At 43.3% G+C, this 17,899-nt stretch overlaps 1 protein-coding gene across 3 annotated transcripts in view; it reads right to left on the bottom strand.

Moving 5' to 3' along the window:
* Positions 1-3,756: 3,756 nt before the first annotated feature.
* LOC121545632 (microphthalmia-associated transcription factor) overlaps positions 3,757-17,899 on the bottom strand; it is a 36,687-nt gene continuing 22,544 nt past the window's right edge. Inside the window, exons 3-10 of one of the 3 annotated variants that reach the window (XM_041856343.2) lie at positions 9,591-9,794; positions 8,394-8,489; positions 8,067-8,181; positions 7,759-7,851; positions 7,484-7,540; positions 7,228-7,303; positions 6,833-6,980; positions 3,757-5,807 (exon numbers count right to left, since the gene is read on the bottom strand). In XM_041856343.2, coding sequence (XP_041712277.1) covers positions 5,427-5,807; positions 6,833-6,980; positions 7,228-7,303; positions 7,484-7,540; positions 7,759-7,851; positions 8,067-8,181; positions 8,394-8,489; positions 9,591-9,794 — 1,170 coding nt within the window. In that variant the 3' untranslated portion in view covers positions 3,757-5,426. The remainder of the gene's footprint in view (positions 5,808-6,832; positions 6,981-7,227; positions 7,304-7,483; positions 7,541-7,758; positions 7,852-8,066; positions 8,182-8,393; positions 8,490-9,590; positions 9,795-17,899) is intronic. The other 2 variants (XM_041856344.2, XM_041856345.2) reach the window with 2 other exon arrangements.

Genomic DNA, 17,899 nt, shown 5'->3' with positions numbered 1-17,899 from the left:
CTGGCCAAATTTAAAATAGATTAAATAGAGATTTCTTGTCAATGGCCTACAGACAATACCCCATAATGTCAAAGTGGAATTATGTTTTTCGAAATGTTTACATATGAATTAAAAATGAAAAGCTGAGGGCCTCCCAAGTGGCGCAGCGGTCTAAGGCACTGCATCGCAGTGCTAGAGGCGTCACTACAGACCTGGGTTCGATCCCAGGCTGTATCACAACCGGCCATGATTGGGAGTCCCATAGGACGGCGCACAATTGGCCCAGCGTTGTCCTGGTTAGGGGAGGGTTTGGCCAGGGGCGCTTTATTTGGCTCATCGCGCTCTAGCGACTCCTTGTGGCGGGCCGGGCGCTTGCAGGCTGAGCTCGGTTGTCAGTTGAACGGTGTTTCCTCCGACACATTGGTGCAGCTGGCTTCCAGGTTAAGCGGGCGGGTGTTAAAAACCGCGGTTTGGTGGGTCATGTTTCAGAGGATGCATGACTCGACCTTCGCCTCCCGAGCCTGTTGAGGAGTTGCAGCGATGAGACAAGATTGAAAAAGGGGGTAACATTTTAAAAATGAAAAGCTTAAATGTCTTCAGTCAATAAGCATTCAAACTCTTTGTTATGGCAAGCCTAAATAAGTTCAGGAGTAAAAATGTGCATAACAAGTCACATAAGTTGCATGGACTCACTCTGTGTGCAATAATAATGTTTAACAGATACAATTATCTGTAACGTCCCTCAGTCGAGCAGCAAATTTCAAACACAGATTCAACCACAAAGACCAGGGAGGTTTTCCAATGCCTCGCAAAGAAGGGCACCTATTAGTAAAAAAGCAGACATTGAATATCCCTTTGAGCATGGTGAAGTTATAAATTGCACTTTGGATGGTGTATCAATACACCCAGTACAAAGATACAGGCGTCCTTCCTAACTCAGTTACTGGAGAGGAAGGAAATCACTCAGAGATTTCACCATGAGGCCAATGGTGACTTTAAAACAGTTACAGACTTTAATGGCTGTGATAGGAGAAAATTAAGGATGGATCAACAACATTGTACTTACTCCACAATACTAACCTAATTGACAGAGTGAAATAAAGGAAGCCTGTACAGAATAAAAAATATTCCAAAACATGCATAATGTTTGCAACAAGGCACTAAAGTAATACTGCAAAATATGTGGCAAAGTAATTAACTTTTTGTCCTGAATACAAAGTGTTATGTTTGGGGCAAATCCAATACAACACATTACTGAGTACCACTCTCCATATTTTCAAGCATAGTGGTGGCTATATCATGTTATGGGTATGCTTGTAATCGTTAAGGACGGGGGTTTTCAGGATAAAAAATAAACGGAATGGAGCTAAGCACTGGTTCAGTCTGCTTTCTACCAGACACTGGGAGATGAATTCACCTTTCAGCAGGACAATAACCTATAACACAACGCCAAATCTACAGTGGCGTTGCTTACCAAGAAGACAGTGAATGTTCCTGAGTGGCCGAGTTACAGTTTTGACTTAAATATACTTGAAAATCTATGGCAAGACCTGAAAATGGATGTCTAGCAATGATCAACAACCAATTTGACAGAACATGAAGATTTTTTAAAAGAATAATGGGCAAATGTTACACAATTCAGGTGTGAAAGCTCTTAAAGACTTACCCAGAAAGACTCACAGCTGTAATCCCTGCCAAAGGTGATTTTGACATGTACTGTATTGACTCAGGGCAGGGGGTTGAATAATAATCTAATCAGGATACACTGAGTGTATAAAACATTAGGAACACCTGCTCTTTCCATGACAGACTGACCAGGTGAATCCAGGTGAAAGCTATGATCCCTTATTGATGAAGGGGAGGTGACAGGTTAAAGATAGATTTTTAAGGCTTGAGACAATTGAGACATGGATTGTGTACGTGTACCATTACCATTCAGAGGGTGAACGGGCAAGATAAAATATTTAAAAGTGCCTTTGAATGGGGTATGGTGCACCGGTTTGAGTGTGTCAAGAACTGCAACGCTGCTGGGTTTTTCATGCTCAACAGTTTCCCGTGTGTATCAAGAATGGTCCACCACCCAAAGGACATCCAACCAACTTGACACAACTGTGGGAAGCATTGAAGTCAACATGGGCCAGCATCCCTGTGGAACACTTTTGACACCTTGTAGAGTCCATGCCCCAACAAATTGAGGCTGTTCTGAAGGCATGTAAATGTAAAGGGGGGTGCAACTCAATATTAGAAAGGTGTTCCAAATGTCTTTTTAACACTATTTTACACTTAATGTTTTATTTCCATGGATTTTTTTACAAATGAAAAAAGAAAAATGTCCACTTTGACAGAGTATTGTGTGTAGATCGTTGACAAAAAATGACAATTCAATCAATTTTAATCCTACTTTGTAACACAACAAAATGTGGAAAAAGTCAAGGGGTGTGAATATTTTCTGAAGGCACTGTATATATTAATTATATTGGAGTGTCTTTGAACATTATATACTGTATTCTCATTAACCTCATTGTATACAGTATTATTTCCCCATCAATCGTGTTTACAGACAATTAGTGAAATACTTAAATAGAAAGAAAACATATAAAGACAGGTAACAATATTTAATTGACTTTAATGTTTGTCACTAGATAGTTTTCACACTCAGTTCTAATTAATGAGCTTGAGTTTGACATCACTGATCCATCCCTAACCAGTGTATGTATCATTATCAGATTACAGTGGCAATCTCAGCAGATAAATATAATGAGTAGAGCTGACAGGTGTGTTCAATGTGTGAACAAACATGGCTCTTTGAAATGTTAGTGGTATACCCAAACTGTTCCATGGTAGTGGACCCAATCAAAATTACAATGTGTATTTACAAATAATAAGCTTCAATCAACTGTCACCATTGCTTTTAATGGAAATGTTAGTTATATGCATTCAATGATATGCTGACCTGGGTTCAGTCAAAGGGCAGTGAGTGAATGACAGGCCTGTGTCTAGTATGAAAATGTATGTACTGACTAAGTCGCTCTGGATAAGAGCATCTGCTAAATGACAAAAATGTAAATATCACCAGACAGACCTGGGTTCAGTTTGACCACGAGGGCCATTCTGCAGTGGATTGTTACTGCAGAGAATGCCCCTTTAAGTGCATGGGCTACTTTATGCTTAGCTTTACCTGCTTCCTGATTGCCATTCTTCTTAAGTTATCGTTCTATAAATAAGGAAGAAACATCCGTACATGAAGCTACATCAGCTAAGCTGTCAAGAAAACAACAAAGTTAATTCCTTCTTTGCATATTTTAGACTTCACTTTGACTTTGGAAACACATTTTGGCAGTCAACACTGAGGTACATTACATTCAGAAAAATTATTGGTCTTAAAAAAGAAGCAGAGAATTCAGTAAAACAACATTTTGATTATTGCCCTCTGAGTTGAATTGTGATATTTAAAAAAAATAATCGAGCATAAAAAAAAATAATCTAGCATTAAAAACATCCCAAACAAAACGGATGGGGAGACATTGTTACAGTCCAGTGTTAGAGACCATCTGGTCATGGGAGGCCCATAACACGGTCTTCTACTCGGTCTGACAAAAGGCCCTTTCCTACTGCTTCCCTTGGGGACCTTGCAGCTCAACACTTCATACATGAAGCACCAAACACCAGAAACAACAACAACATACCAGTGTATAGTCCCGTGTAGCTCAGTTTGTAGAGCATGGCGTTTGCAACGCCAGGGTTGTGGGTTCGATTCCCACGGGGGGCCAGTATGAAAATGTATGCACTCACTAACTGTAAGTCGCTCTGGATAAGAGCGTCTGCTAAATGACTATAATGTAAAATGTATAGTTGTCCTCATAGGTCTGTGTAAAATAAAAAACCAACTGTAAGGCACTTCACTTCAATGTAAATCATTCTGCCATCCGCTTCTTACTAATCATAATAGATGATGTGTCTAATGTCTTCTGGGTAAAACAGACAATACTGAGCTACAACTGTGATCATTGCATAGTTCCACAGACTTGAGGATGCACTGTAAGCATGCTCTCAATACAGTGGTGTAATGTACAGTAGATAGTTATTATCAAAGGCATATTTGAGTACTTTGCTAAGTTGTTGAATAGTAGAAATATACATTAAAAGTACAGCTTATAGTTATAACTACAATCAATCATACAATAAATTGTATGCATTTAAAAAAAACTAAATATAATATTGTTAGTACATATTATTTTTTAATGGTTACCAACCTAACCATTTTCAATTTATGGATGTCATTCCAGTGTTTTGAGTGTGTCATGCTTTTTTTAAAATCCCACAGCAGTGTCCTTATATTCCTTCACAATATAAACATTCACATAATTTAAAAAAAGATCCTGAATATCTCAAAATGGATGTTGGACAGGCAAATCCTAACAAGGGTACAACAAAACAATAATAATTTAGGAAATGGACAAGTTAAAAACAAAATGTATTTTTCTTCCTCTAAAATACACTTCTTAGGGCTCAATCCGTATCGCGGAAGATCCGTGTTATAGCTTGATTGAAATTTAAAGGCAATGTTCCCATGTTAAACGCTGCATATGTTGGCTCAATCGGAAATTACCTTTACATTTTAACATCCGTGATCCTTCAACGATACGTTTTGAATCCAGCCCTTAGTGAGTATTTATTGCAATACATTTCAATCATATTATCATAAATATCTTCATAAAGCAAAATATGCTTGTATTGAAATCACTGTTGCATTTCTGACAACATTGGTAGACTGACTACATTCTGTACTATATGTGAAATTTTTAAAAATCTTCTGACTAAGGCATTGTCACATTCAAGTTCAATCTAAGATGGTAAAGCACAAAAGTAATTAAAATAATTTATTATCGCTTCTGTCAAATTGCTCTGAACAGACTTGTTAAAAAGCAAGTAGTGTGTATCACACCAAAAATATATTTAACCACAATTTTTTGCTTTCATTCCGAGGGAATTACATTGTTTAAGATTTAAAAGCAATAAGCTCATCAATCACAGCTTTATAACTATTATAAGCCTGTCCTATACAGTACCATGATGACTATACACAGGTATGTCAGATTCGCTCCCTGACTCATTGTCATCAAACTATTATAAAATCAGACCATGATCGATTAAAATGAACTATAAAAATGTATTTAAAATCAATACATAAGAGAAACTGAACTAAATTCAGTTTGAACGCTTTCAGAACCCAATGATACCATAAAATAAACAAAACAAAATATAGGGCTGAAAAATTAAATATGTGTCAACACCTGAAAACAACCAACCAACAAACAAACCAACCAGCAGCTGGCTGAAGTTAGCTCCTGACGGGAGTCGTCTGAGGAGGCCTCAGCACAACACCATAGGACAGGGTGGAGGGATGGAGATAAAGCTGCAGGTGGGGGGAGTGGCAGCAGTGAGTGCTAACAGCCATGGTCGTTCTCTTCCATGCTTATGCTGCCTGAGCAGCTGCTGTCCTTAGAGGCCCCAGGCGAGACAGAGGAGAGCAGCGGGTCTCCCCGTCCCACCGGGGACAAGGTGTCGTCCATCCGGAGGTCGCCTGAGATGCCGCTGTGGCCCTCGGTGTAGGGAGAAGCTTCATCATTGAGCTCCAAGGTGGTGGACTGAACCTGGTCTGGAGTGCAGGCTGGGTGGTGTTGGTGCTGGGGGTCGACAGGGTACAGATCCTGGTGGAAGTCTCCCAGGGCTGGCTCCTGCTTGATGCCTCGGGCTGAGAGCTCCGCTGAGCAGAGGGCAGACGAGACTGTGGTCAGACCATGGGCACGAGCCTGCATCTCCAACTCCTGAACCCCATCAAGGCAGGAAGATAGAAAGAAACAAAAGGAAAGAGAGAGTTATCAACATTGTCTGTCTGTAAGCTGCATAACTGATACCATCCAGAGGATAGAAGCGCTCATCTAGATTCAATCCTACTTTTATTGGCTAATACAGTATGTGACCTTTTGAAGGCATAGCTAGGGCTGTGGCGGTCACAAAATTTTGTCAGCCGGTGATTGTCAAGCAAATAACTGTCAGTCTCACTGCAATTGACCGTTAATTAACATAACCACATTTAGCATCTCCTGGCTTCCACACATAGCCTACAAGCCATTTAAAAAAGTCTAATAAATCCATGTAATATAGCCTACACCTTCACAATAAATCCATTATTTATTTTAGACAGGTCTAAAGAAGCATGATATGAAGAAAATGTAGTCTATTTCAGAATAAAATAATAGCATACTCTTGAGTTGTCCTTATGTTAGGTCCTGATGTGGCTATGCCAAATGGCTGTGGGCTACACTAGTTCATTTAGCAGACAAGATTCGCTTATAATTCCGTGGCATTATTTTATAGTATGAAGAATACAATTGAACAAAGCTGAATAATTTGAGGGAGTGCGCACATGCGGCTATTCTGTGTTGAGCGGTTAACAAAGAAATAGGTACTCCTATATGCGTAATTTAGAGTTATTAATGTAACTTTAGTTGTTCTACAAACGTTGGGCTATATGTTTTGATTTTTAATACATTGTAAGGCTGCATGATGAGACTAATGATGATTTTTTTAAAGTCGCTTAAAAACGTATGAGCTCTGCTTTGTTTTTTGCACAGGCTGTACACACTCCAATAGTCTCTCATTCACAATTTGACAAGCACTTGATGATGCCTCGAATTTCACGGTGGCATCCCCTTTGTGGCCGTAATGCACCCAAAAAAAAAATATGCCTTGACAGCCGGCGTGGTGGTAATACAGTCAATGCAACAGCTCTAGGCATAGCTAGTCGTTTCCCATCTCTCCCAGTCAGCCACGGCCTACAGTGCTGTACCTGTATCCGCAGCATTAGGTGTCTATTGACGTGCTCCAGCTTTTTCTGCCTGTTCTCCAGCTCCTTGGCCCCCTGCTGCTCCCGCTGTAGCTTCCTGATGTAGTCCACCGACGCCTTGAGAATGGTGCCTTTGTTCCAACGCATATCCCTGAGGACCAGAGAGGGGCACGGCAGGCCAGCAAGATTTTATCAGACTGAACTTTGCATTCTAGAGTCAGCTGACAACGTTCTAACTCACAAAATTCTCAAGGGTATGGATGCACTGGGAATAGACTGAGGCATTGATGTATAATTATTGTCCTGTCTAGCCTAGGGTCAATAAACTGTCTGAGCCATGGTATACTGTATATCTGATAGAAAGACTTCAAATCGATGTCAATGTTTAGGCAACATACGGATCACTTGATTTTGGAATCATGGTCCCCAATTCTTTGATCCGGTCGTTGATGTTAAACCTCCGTCTTCTCTCAACTACAGCAAATAGGGACAACAAGAGAACAACTAGAAACAATGAATCATGCAACATTTTATAATGAACAGCTAATGTCACAGCATTAAACTTATGTTATGGAATGTGATATTACAGAGTATATGTAAATAACCTACATCATATTACTAGATAGCTGATAACTACAGTATAACAAAACTCACTCAAATTATGGTTATCCTTCTTCTGTCTTTCCTTTGCCATTGCCCTGACCTCTGCTTCTGAAACAAAGCAGTTAGCGTTAATGACTCATCAAAACTAATGGCAAAACATTGATGTTGACACACAACAAAATAGTTATGCCAGAAACATTTAGTCAGTCTGGAAGAAAATAAATGAAACTGTGCTGAGCACATTATAGGCTTAGCAAAGTGCACCACTGTAACCTAACTCAAATGAGTTAGCTAACGTAAATATGAATATTAATACGCAGACGTACCTACAGGAAACCCTTCAGGCCTCTGATAGTTCTCAAACTTGCCACATGATTCTGACTTGTCCAGCATGTGCATGATGGCCGGAGATTGGGAAACTATTTGGCACATAAAATGTTCAACGTATTTCTCCTTATTCTGAATTACAAAATACCCAAGTTTACAATAATCAAAAACAATATTCATGCAAAGCACATGCATAGACATTTTTCTGACCCTTTTAGCATATTTCTCAAATCACAAAGGCCTCGAGAGTAATTTGTAACACCATGTTTGAATCTGGATGTTTTTCATGCCATGGGGTTTTGCTCACCTGAGTATTCCCTTTTGATGTTGGGCAAGTTGGCAGGGCAGGAGTTGATGGCCAGGCCTGGAGGGGGCATTCCCTGGTTACCATACAGCTCCAAGAGGTTAGTGTTGACAGCGATCTGATGAGACAAGATAACCATAGACATTATTAACATTAGCATGTCAAATAGACCAGGCACAGGTGGTGCTTAAACATGAGTAGGTAACCCTTACATTGTTTTTGTTTACACCATGATCTGTATGCAAACACTGCTGTCTTTGTAGACCCATCTACTATGAAAAGGCTATCTGGGTTTTCTATGAACAGGTACGTAAATGAAGACAATCATACCGTATTGGCCATCTGAAGCCCTGGGTCCATTAATCCAAGGATATCATCGTTATAACTAGATTCCAGACTAATTATGTCATCAATGACATCATCCATCTAGAATAAAAAAAAAAGTAGTTAAATTCGAGATTACACTTTTTTTTCTCCAAAGGTTGCACTGTTTCTAAGTCATTTCAATGCACTTTAATGACTCAACAAAGATTCTTCAACTATAAGGTGCTTTTTGGAGCTCTCCTAGCTGTGCCGGTGAGGAACTAGAGCAAGCACACTTGTAGTTGTTTTGTTGGAACACAGCCTTTCATTCCCACCTTTACTGTTGTTGTTTACGCAATCCAAAAAATGTCCATTATAAATCGTATAAAATACGATCTTACAGCGTTAGGCTTTCACAAGGCAATTCAGAGATGCAGATCATCATTTTGGTGTGAATAGAATTGAGTCATGAGTGCATTCAGATGCGTGGTCCGTGGCAAATCTTCTTTACAATACAACAGGCTCATTCTGTTCAGGACAACCCAGGGTATAACGCCATGTCATCTTGTAACTGTACATCAAACATAGTGATCATAAACGTTGACACTGTATATTACATGGTTTTATGATATGGAAATGTGAATTGCCCATTTGGTGTTTGGCTTGATTGTATGACATCAAAGCGGTATTTATTATAATCCTCAACGTCTCATCTTTCATAATACACAGTCCTCTTAATTTACAGCATTTCCCTCACTCAGACAACAAAAAAATGATCAAAGTTGCCCAGTTAGCGGAAGGGATGGGGGCAACTTCTTGTCATATGCTGTGCTCAAGTTCAGAACGGCTGTCAGTCAAAACCCATACAGAGCTGTGAAGTGGAGAACCTGAGCTCTGACATCATGTATAGCATGTTACTGTACACTGTGTTCCAATTGAGGTGCTTATCAGTGTCCAAATCTGCCATTTTCAACCCGTATACGGGTACGAGTGTAAAGGGCTCCTCAACAGACGATCACATTTCCTGCTCAATGAATATGCATGGTGTTACTACCATTCATGGTGTTACTACCATTCATTACTTGAATACACATTGCTATGAAGCAGAAGTAATGGAAAATTGGCAGAGATCATGGAATGAAAAGCACACAGAATTTACACACACTGCATTGTAGCTTGGTGTCTATGGCCATGTTGCAGCCAGGTCTGCGAGAGAAGCTTTACCTCTTTCTCGCAGTTGACGTTGAGGGTGAGTAAGGCCATGGGGCTGTTGGGGGCACTGTTGCCCGGCCCCGGAGGCATGCCCCCGTGGTCAGCGGGCTGGTTAGGGCAGGGCAGGGAGCCAATCTTGCCCAGGTAGCGCTTCACCTGCTGCTGCTGGGCCTGCTGGATGTGGTACTTGGTGGGGTTCTCCAGGTGAGTCTGCACCTGGAAGAGGGAGAGAGGAGGAAAGGAGAGTAAAGAGAGGAGAGGGAGAGGCAGAATCCTTAAACTCTGATATGATGGGTTAATGATTGTGGGTCATGTTTCAGTTGTGCTGTGCATTCAAGAAAGGAGCCTTCAATATTATATCTCATTGATTAATAATAAACAGCCTTGAACATGTTTTTCCATTCAGTGATAATAACAATCATAAAGAAATAGCATTAGTAAAATATGTAAAGAAACCAAAAGGCAGAGCAATTAGTTCAAATAAAAGGAGTCGAGTGACAGTGTCTTCTCCTTTGACAAAGCCACTGGACCTGGGTTACTGAATAAAATATGAAAATAAATGTCAGCTCAACTAGTGATCCTGTAATTGACTTGACCAGGGGAAGTCAACTATGGGTTGAAATTGTATAAAGTATCACTATGAAGATCCCTTTATTGATCAACAAATAGTGATCAGACATTTATTTTATTCATATTTCCGCTGTACAATTTGGATCTGCACAATTGCATCCTCTCTATTGCTTAAAAAATATCCCTTGTTATTGTCACGAGTTACAAAGCCAGAACCCAGAAGCAGACCAGGACAAGGTAAGTTGAAACGAAGATGAGTGTTTATTTACAAATTCAAGAGTGATGCTGAATAATCCAGGGAACAGAGCGGGCGGCGTTGATTAGTTGTTGGGGGTGCAGTGGTTGATCCCATCATGGCTCGGCAGCCGCCGACCACCAGGCAGAGGTTGGATGAAGGTTCCGGACGAGTGATGTTCATGGCTAACGATCCGGCAGGGAATGGATGTTAGGCCAGAGCCTAAGAAGGGTGATGATCAGGACCAGGTGTGCAGATTGCTGATGGGATGCAGGTGCGGAAATCAAGAGAGCTCCCCGGAGCGTTCCAGAACCCTCGGGAAACTGGAGATCCCGAGCAGAAAAACTAGTCCACAGACAGGACCCGACTCAGACTGCCGGGATCGTTACAGTACCCCCCTCCGACGAACGCCACCGGGCGGACTCCCGGAGCGCCAGGATGGAGGCGGTAGAAGTCACGGATGAGGTCAGCATCTAGGATCTGTCGCCGCGGAATCCAACTCCTCTCTTCAGGACCATACCCCTCCCAGTCCACGAGATACTGGAAACCCCGGCCCCGCCGTCTGGAATCCATGATGCGTCGCACCGTGTAGGCAGGACCACCTCCGATCATCCGAGGAGGAGGAGGAGGAGGCGGAGGAGGCAACAGAGGACTGAGGAAAACAGGCTTGAGGCAGGAGACATGAAAGGTGGGATGGACTCTGAGCGTCCTCGGGAGTTTGAGTCGAACTGCCACCGGATTGATCACCTTCTCCACCACAAACGGACCAATGAACTTCGGTAACAACTTCCTAGACTCAGTCCGTAAAGGAAGATCCCGTGTGGCCAACCAGACCCTATCTCCGATGGTGTAGGTGGGAGCGGGGATCCGGCGACGATTCGCCTGGAGCTGATACCGGTCCGAAACTCTAAGGAGTGCCTTTCTGGCCCGATGCCAGGTCCGGTGGCAACGACGAATATGGGCCTGAACAGAAGGCACTGAGAGCTCCTTCTCCTGAGAAGGGAACAAGGGAGGTTGGTAGCCATACAGGCACTGGAAGGGAGACATCCCAGTGGCAGATGTAGGGAGAGTATTGTGGGCATACTCAACCCAAGGCAACTGAGAGACCCAGGAGGTGGGGTTGGAAGAGGCCAGGCAGCGTAGCGTGGATTCCATCTTCTGGTTGGCTCTCTCCGCCTGACCATTAGATTGGGGTGAAAACCAGATGTGAGACTGACTGTAGCTCCAATGGCCAAACAGAAGGACTTCCAGACAGCAGAGGTAAACTGAGGCCCACGGTCGGAAACGATATCACTGGGCAACCCGTGGACCCTGAAAACCTCCCTAACCAGGATCTCGGACGTCTCCGAGGCAGAGGGAAGCTTGGCAATTGGCACAAAGTGGGCGAACTTGCTGAATCTGTCCACGATAGTCAGAACGACCGTGTTCCCCTCAGAAGCGGGCAACCCAGTGACAAAGTCCAGGGCCAGATGCGACCATGGTCGCCGGGGAATAGGAAGGGGGTGAAGTAGTCCAGAGCTGGGCCGATTGGTACTCTTATTCTGCGCACACACTGGACAGGCAGCAACATAACCCCGAGTATCCTCGGCCATGGCAGGCCACCAAAAACGTCTGCGAAGAAACGCCATCGTCCGAGCCACGCCAGGGTGACAAGCCATCTTGCTGGCGTGGGACCATTTGAGGACCGCAGGACGAACCGACTCAGGCACAAACATATGGTCGGTGGGGAGGGAGTGACAGAGCCTTCTGCTTACTGAACACTTCCCCCAAATCGTGATATGTCTCGGGAACCAGGGACAAATCTGGGGGTTTAGCCTCAATCACCTGACTGGGAACCGAATGGGGACAGGCAGTCTTGAGACAGTTAGCATGACAATCAAGGCTCCAACTCGTTACCTTGCCCGTCACCCAATCGAACGTGGGATTGTGTTCCTTCAGCCAGGGGTATCCAAGGACCAGAGGAACATGGGAAGACGGCAGAATGAAGAATGAAATCATCTCCGAATGATTCCCCGACAACAGCATCTTAACCGGTTCAGTCCTCATCGTGATACGTGCCAGACTACTGCCGTTCAGAGTGGTCGCTTCAATGGCTTCCGGCAATTGCTCCTTGGAAAGCCCCAGCTGTTCCACCAACTCGGCATCAAGAAAGCTTCCATCGGCACCTGAATCGATAAACGCGTTAATCGCTAAGCTCTGATTCCTGTTCACAAGGGTAGCCGGGAAACGGGGTCTGACAGAGGTACTGAGAGGTTGAAACTGGCTCGCTAAAAGTCCTCCCAACTTTAGCGAGCCGGGCAGTTTGACGACCGCCGGGAACAAGTGGAGATGTAATGTCCCGAGCTACCACAGTAGAGGCAGCAGTTGGTCCTACGTCTATGTTGACGCTCCTCCTTGGTTAACCCGTGCCGCCCCACTTGCATGGGTTCAGAATCGGGAGAGAGAACCTCTCCACTAATCCTTTGTGGTGGAGAATGATCGACGTGTTCTGGTCCACCACCCGACCCGACTGGGAACTGAGAAGCTGATCGATTGGACGGACCCCATTGCTTCTCCCTCCTTCGCTCTCGGACTCGATTATCCACCCGAATAGACAAGGCTACCAAGCTGTCCAGGTCACTAGGCTCCGGATAGGAGATCAACTCATCCTTGAGCTGCTCCGACAGACCCTGGTAAAAGGCCGCTTGCAGAGACTCCTCATTCCACCCACTCTCCACAGCCAACGTCTTGAACTCGATCACGAAGTCGGCCACGCTGCGAGTTCCTTGGTGAAGCGAAAACAGGCGCCTAGCTGCGTCCCTCCCTCGGACGGAATGGTCGAAGAGCTTCCTCATCTCGGCCGTGAACCCCTGGTATGAAGCCATGCAGGGGTCTTGTCGTTCCCAAACGGCTGAAGCCCACTCCAGCGCTCGACCACGCAGCAACTCAATCACAAAGGCTATCCTAGCCTTGTCTGTGGCATAAGAGTAGGGCTGTAGATCGAACACTAATCCACACTGCATAAGGAAGGAACGGCATCTTCCCAGCTCCCCCTCATATTTATCCGGCGTCGGAACCTTAGGCTCACGGAAGGACACCGCTCCAGACGCGGCAGGCGAGATGGGTGAACCCGGTAGTGGATCCTCCACCGGAAACTTGCGCTGGTTCTGGACCTCCGTCAGACCGGTAGAGAGGTTCCGAACTGCCAACGCGATCTCCTGTAGCTCCGTGCTATGATGGCCCAACATCTTCTCCTGATGGGTAATGGCATGGCGAACAGAGTCCAGGTCCGCTGGGTTCATTACTGGCCGGATCGTTCTGTCACGAGTTACAAAGCCAGAACCCAGAAGCAGACCAGGACAAGGTAAGTTGAAACGAAGGTGAGTGTTTATTTACAAATTCAAGAGTGATGCTGAATAATCCAGGGAACAGAGCGGGCGGCGTTGATTAGTTGTTGGGGGTGCAGTGGTTGATCCCATCATGGCTCGGCAGCCGCCGACCACCAGGCAGAGGTTGGATGAAGGTTCCGGACGAGTGATGTTCATGGCTAACGATCCGGCAGGGAATGGATGTTAGGCCAGAGCCTAAGAAGGGTGATGATCAGGACCAGGTGTGCAGATTGCTGATGGGATGCAGGTGCGGAAATCAAGAGAGCTCCCCGGAGCGTTCCAGAACCCTCGGGAAACTGGAGATCCCGAGCAGAAAAACTAGTCCACAGACAGGACCCGACTCAGACTGCCGGGATCGTTACAGTTATAAACACATGAATAACATTTCACACTACTGTAACCTTTTAAACCCTAGAACTTAAAGCCACAAAAATGGGCAGAAGGGACATATCTCCAGTGCTTTTAATATAACCTGTCCCAAAAGAAAATACATTTCAATAAGCATATTATTGCGCCTACCTGATAATTATGGTATTCAAGCATCTCCAACATATTGCACAATTTATATTCCAACTCAAAAATGAGATGCTAAAACTTATATAATTATATTCCCTTTGACTATGTAGCAGGACCAGAGAGACTGTGCCTGTGATGCTCCAATTCCGATACTGATAATATGGGGAGGAACACTTTCAGCTCAGCTTATAAAAGGTGGAGAAAAAGTCATTAGCTACACGTTAACAAATCTGAGTAAGATACAATGAACCTTTTTAAGTTTGTGTTGTTTTATGTAAAATATTAATGTATGCCTTTATGTTGCTTGTTTGACGTCAGAATGGGAGTCTTACAAAGAGGCCCTTTCTACAGCCAGGCCAGTCCACCGTGTCTACTCACACTTGCCCGGGGCCAGATAACTCATCTCTTCTTTAACACCATGCATGGCTACCGCCGCACATTGACTGGCTGGTTCCTCTGCTATCTCCGTCTTTGGATGATCAGATCATTGAGCTAAAACTTTTAATGGAAACTACAGGCTACATAATATATTCATTTTTTGTCTAAATAAATTAAAATACTTAAATAAAAAATATTTGTAATAAAATAAAGCTCAAAGAAAGGTCTACTTCATTCACAGGAGCCTGGCGTGCTACTTACATGATAAGATGTCACAGTTTCTAAACATGAGCCTACAGCGACCTGTAACAATTTCTCTAACATGAAGTTGCTACCAACAGATATCCTTTGACAGTTCACTCAATACATTCAAGGGTTCCAACAATGGCAAAGATGACCAACCGATAAATAAACAATAATAAACCAGCAATGAAAACAAAGATATGTTCTTAAGACAAATCTAATTCAGAGTTTACAATCTGTTGTGCTGCTAAACATGTGTTTATCTACCATGTGTGGAAATTGACTGTAGCAAGCCTGGCCACGCTCTAGTCTAGACAAAGACAGTCTGTCTGTCTTACCACCAAATGTGCAAGTCTGTAACTATACTGAACAAAAATATAAACGCAACATGTAAAGTGTTGGTCCCATGTTTCATGAGATGAAATAGCCCTGAAATTTTCCATAAGTACAAAAAGCTTATTTCTCTTCAATTTTGTGCACAAATGTGTTTATATCCCTGTTAGTGAGTATTTCTCCTTTGCCAAGATAATCCATCCACCTGACACAGGTGTGGCATATCAAGAAGCTGATTAAACAGCATGATCATCAGGTGCACCTTGTGCTGGGGACAATAAAAGGCCGCTCTAAAATGTGCAGTTTTGTCACACAACACAATGCTACAGATGTCTCAACTTTTGAGGGATGGTGCAATTGGCATGCTGACTGCAGGAATGTCCACCAGAGATGATGCCAGAAAATGGAATGTTAATTTCTCTACCATAAGCCGAATCCAACGTCATTTTAGAGAATTTGGCAATAAGTCCAACGGGCCTCACATCCGCAGACCACGTGTAACGACACCAGACCAGGACCTCCACGTCCGGCTTCTTCACCTGCGGGATCGTCTGAGACCAGCCACCTGGACAGCTGATGAAACTGTGGGTTTGTACAACTGAAACATTTCTGCACAAACTGTCAGAAACTGTCTCAGGGAAGCTCATCTGTATGCTTGTCGTCCTCACCAGGGTCTTGAACTGACTGCAGTTCAGCGTCGTAACCGACACCGTCGATGGCCACTGGCACGCTGGAGAAGTGTGCTCTTCACGGATGAATCCTGGTTTCAACTGTACCGGGCAGATGGGCGAGCGGTCTGCTGATGTCAACATTGTGAACAGAGTGCCCCATGGTGGCGGTGGAGTTATGGTATGGGCAGGCATAAGCTACGGACAATGAACACAATTGCATTTTATCGATGGCAATTTGAATGCACAGAGATACAGAGACGAGATCCTGAGGCCCATTGTCGTGCCATTCATCCGCCACCATCACCTCATGTTTCAGCATGATAATGCACTGCCCCATGTCGCAAGGATCTGTGCACAATTCCTGGAAGCTGAAAATGTCCCAGTTCTTCCATGGCCTGCATATTCACCAGTCATGTCACCCATTGAGCATGTTTGGGATGCTCTGGATCGACATGTACAACAACAGCGTGTTCCAGTTCCCGCCAATATCCAGCAACTTCGCACAGCCATTGAAGAGGAGTGAGACAACATTTCACAAGCCACAATCAACAGCCTGATCAACTCTATGCGAAGGAGATGTGTCGCGCTACATGAGGCAAATGGTGGTCACACCAGATACTGACTGATTTTCTGATCCACACCCATAACTATTTTTTTAAGGTATCTGTGACCAACAGATGCATATCTGTATTCCCAGTCCCAATGAATGCATTTCAATTGACTGATTTTCTTATATGAACTGTAACTCAGTAAAATATTTTAAATTGTTGCATGTTGTGTTTATATTTTTGTTCAGTGTATGTTATCTTTCAAAACATGCTTTAAGTTAATGCTTTAAGTTAATTTTTCAAGCTATTTAGAAGAACACACATCCTTGGTTAGGGTCAAACACGAAACCATAACAATACAGGGTGAAATGTAATCAATTTCTACTGAACAAAAATATAAATGCAACATGCCAATATTTTTAGCATATTTTAGCCTATTAGCGTATGTGCTAATATGCATCTACTGGCCATCTTTAAATGCATCAACGTTATTTTCTCAAACTCTTTAGGGACTACTGTGATGAGTCCAAAGACCAAATTTGAAGTGAATCTGATTTATAGTCCATGAGAAGAAGATTTGTAATGATTATTTTAAGCATTGTAATTACTTTCCTTATATTTTAAGATATCAATGCCAAACTTAACAGGGTTCATCATGGTAATGTCTTTGACGACCCTAAAAAGTATATATTTGATAAGCAATTGTGAAGTGGATTTGCAAAGAATTTAAATGGACACGTAAAATCTGATTCCCTGATTTATCAATAACTCATCCATCTCTTAACCAATCTCTTAGCTTTTCTCAAGGCCTTTAGTTTCTGTGTGCCAAATTAGAAAAAACGTAATATGCTGAGTTATTTGACCAGGAAAATCAAATAGTCTAAGAATGACAATAGCTTCGCTGTGAACCCCTAGAAATAATTTGGTAGGTGCTTATATTTGTTTATTTCACATATGTACAAGTGTGTATTATACGCATGTGTGAATTGGAAATGTGTTTTTTGCATATCCCAACTCTCCCTGAGACACCCTCGGAGAGTGGGGTCACGGCCAGGGTCTGCCATTATCAACAGCGAACTTGGAGCAATTAGGGTAAAGTGCCTTGCTCAAGGGCACATCGGCCAATTGTTCACCTTGTCGGGGATTCGAACTAGCGACCGTTCGGTTATTGGGCCAATGCTCTTACCGCTAGGCAAGTGTATATGCGTTTGTGCACTTGTGTTTTAATGAATTTGTGCAGTTAATTAGCATTGAGATTCTCTTAGAAAGTGCCACTCACACATCCTCTTGGATCATAACAACATGCTGAACAATCTGATAACAAGGTCATTTAGAGTCTCTTTACTTCTTCACATGCAGTTCAACACTCCTATTACTGTACTAGTATGACTAATACATGCATGTACCACCTCTAATGGTAATATCAGTCTGCAAGGTAGTGAGTGACCAGGCAAATGTT

The sequence above is a fragment of the Coregonus clupeaformis genome, chromosome 30, assembly GCF_020615455.1.
Source record: "Coregonus clupeaformis isolate EN_2021a chromosome 30, ASM2061545v1, whole genome shotgun sequence".
Classification (NCBI taxonomy): domain Eukaryota; kingdom Metazoa; phylum Chordata; class Actinopteri; order Salmoniformes; family Salmonidae; genus Coregonus; species Coregonus clupeaformis.
This window is presented reverse-complemented; position numbering and strand designations above follow the sequence as displayed.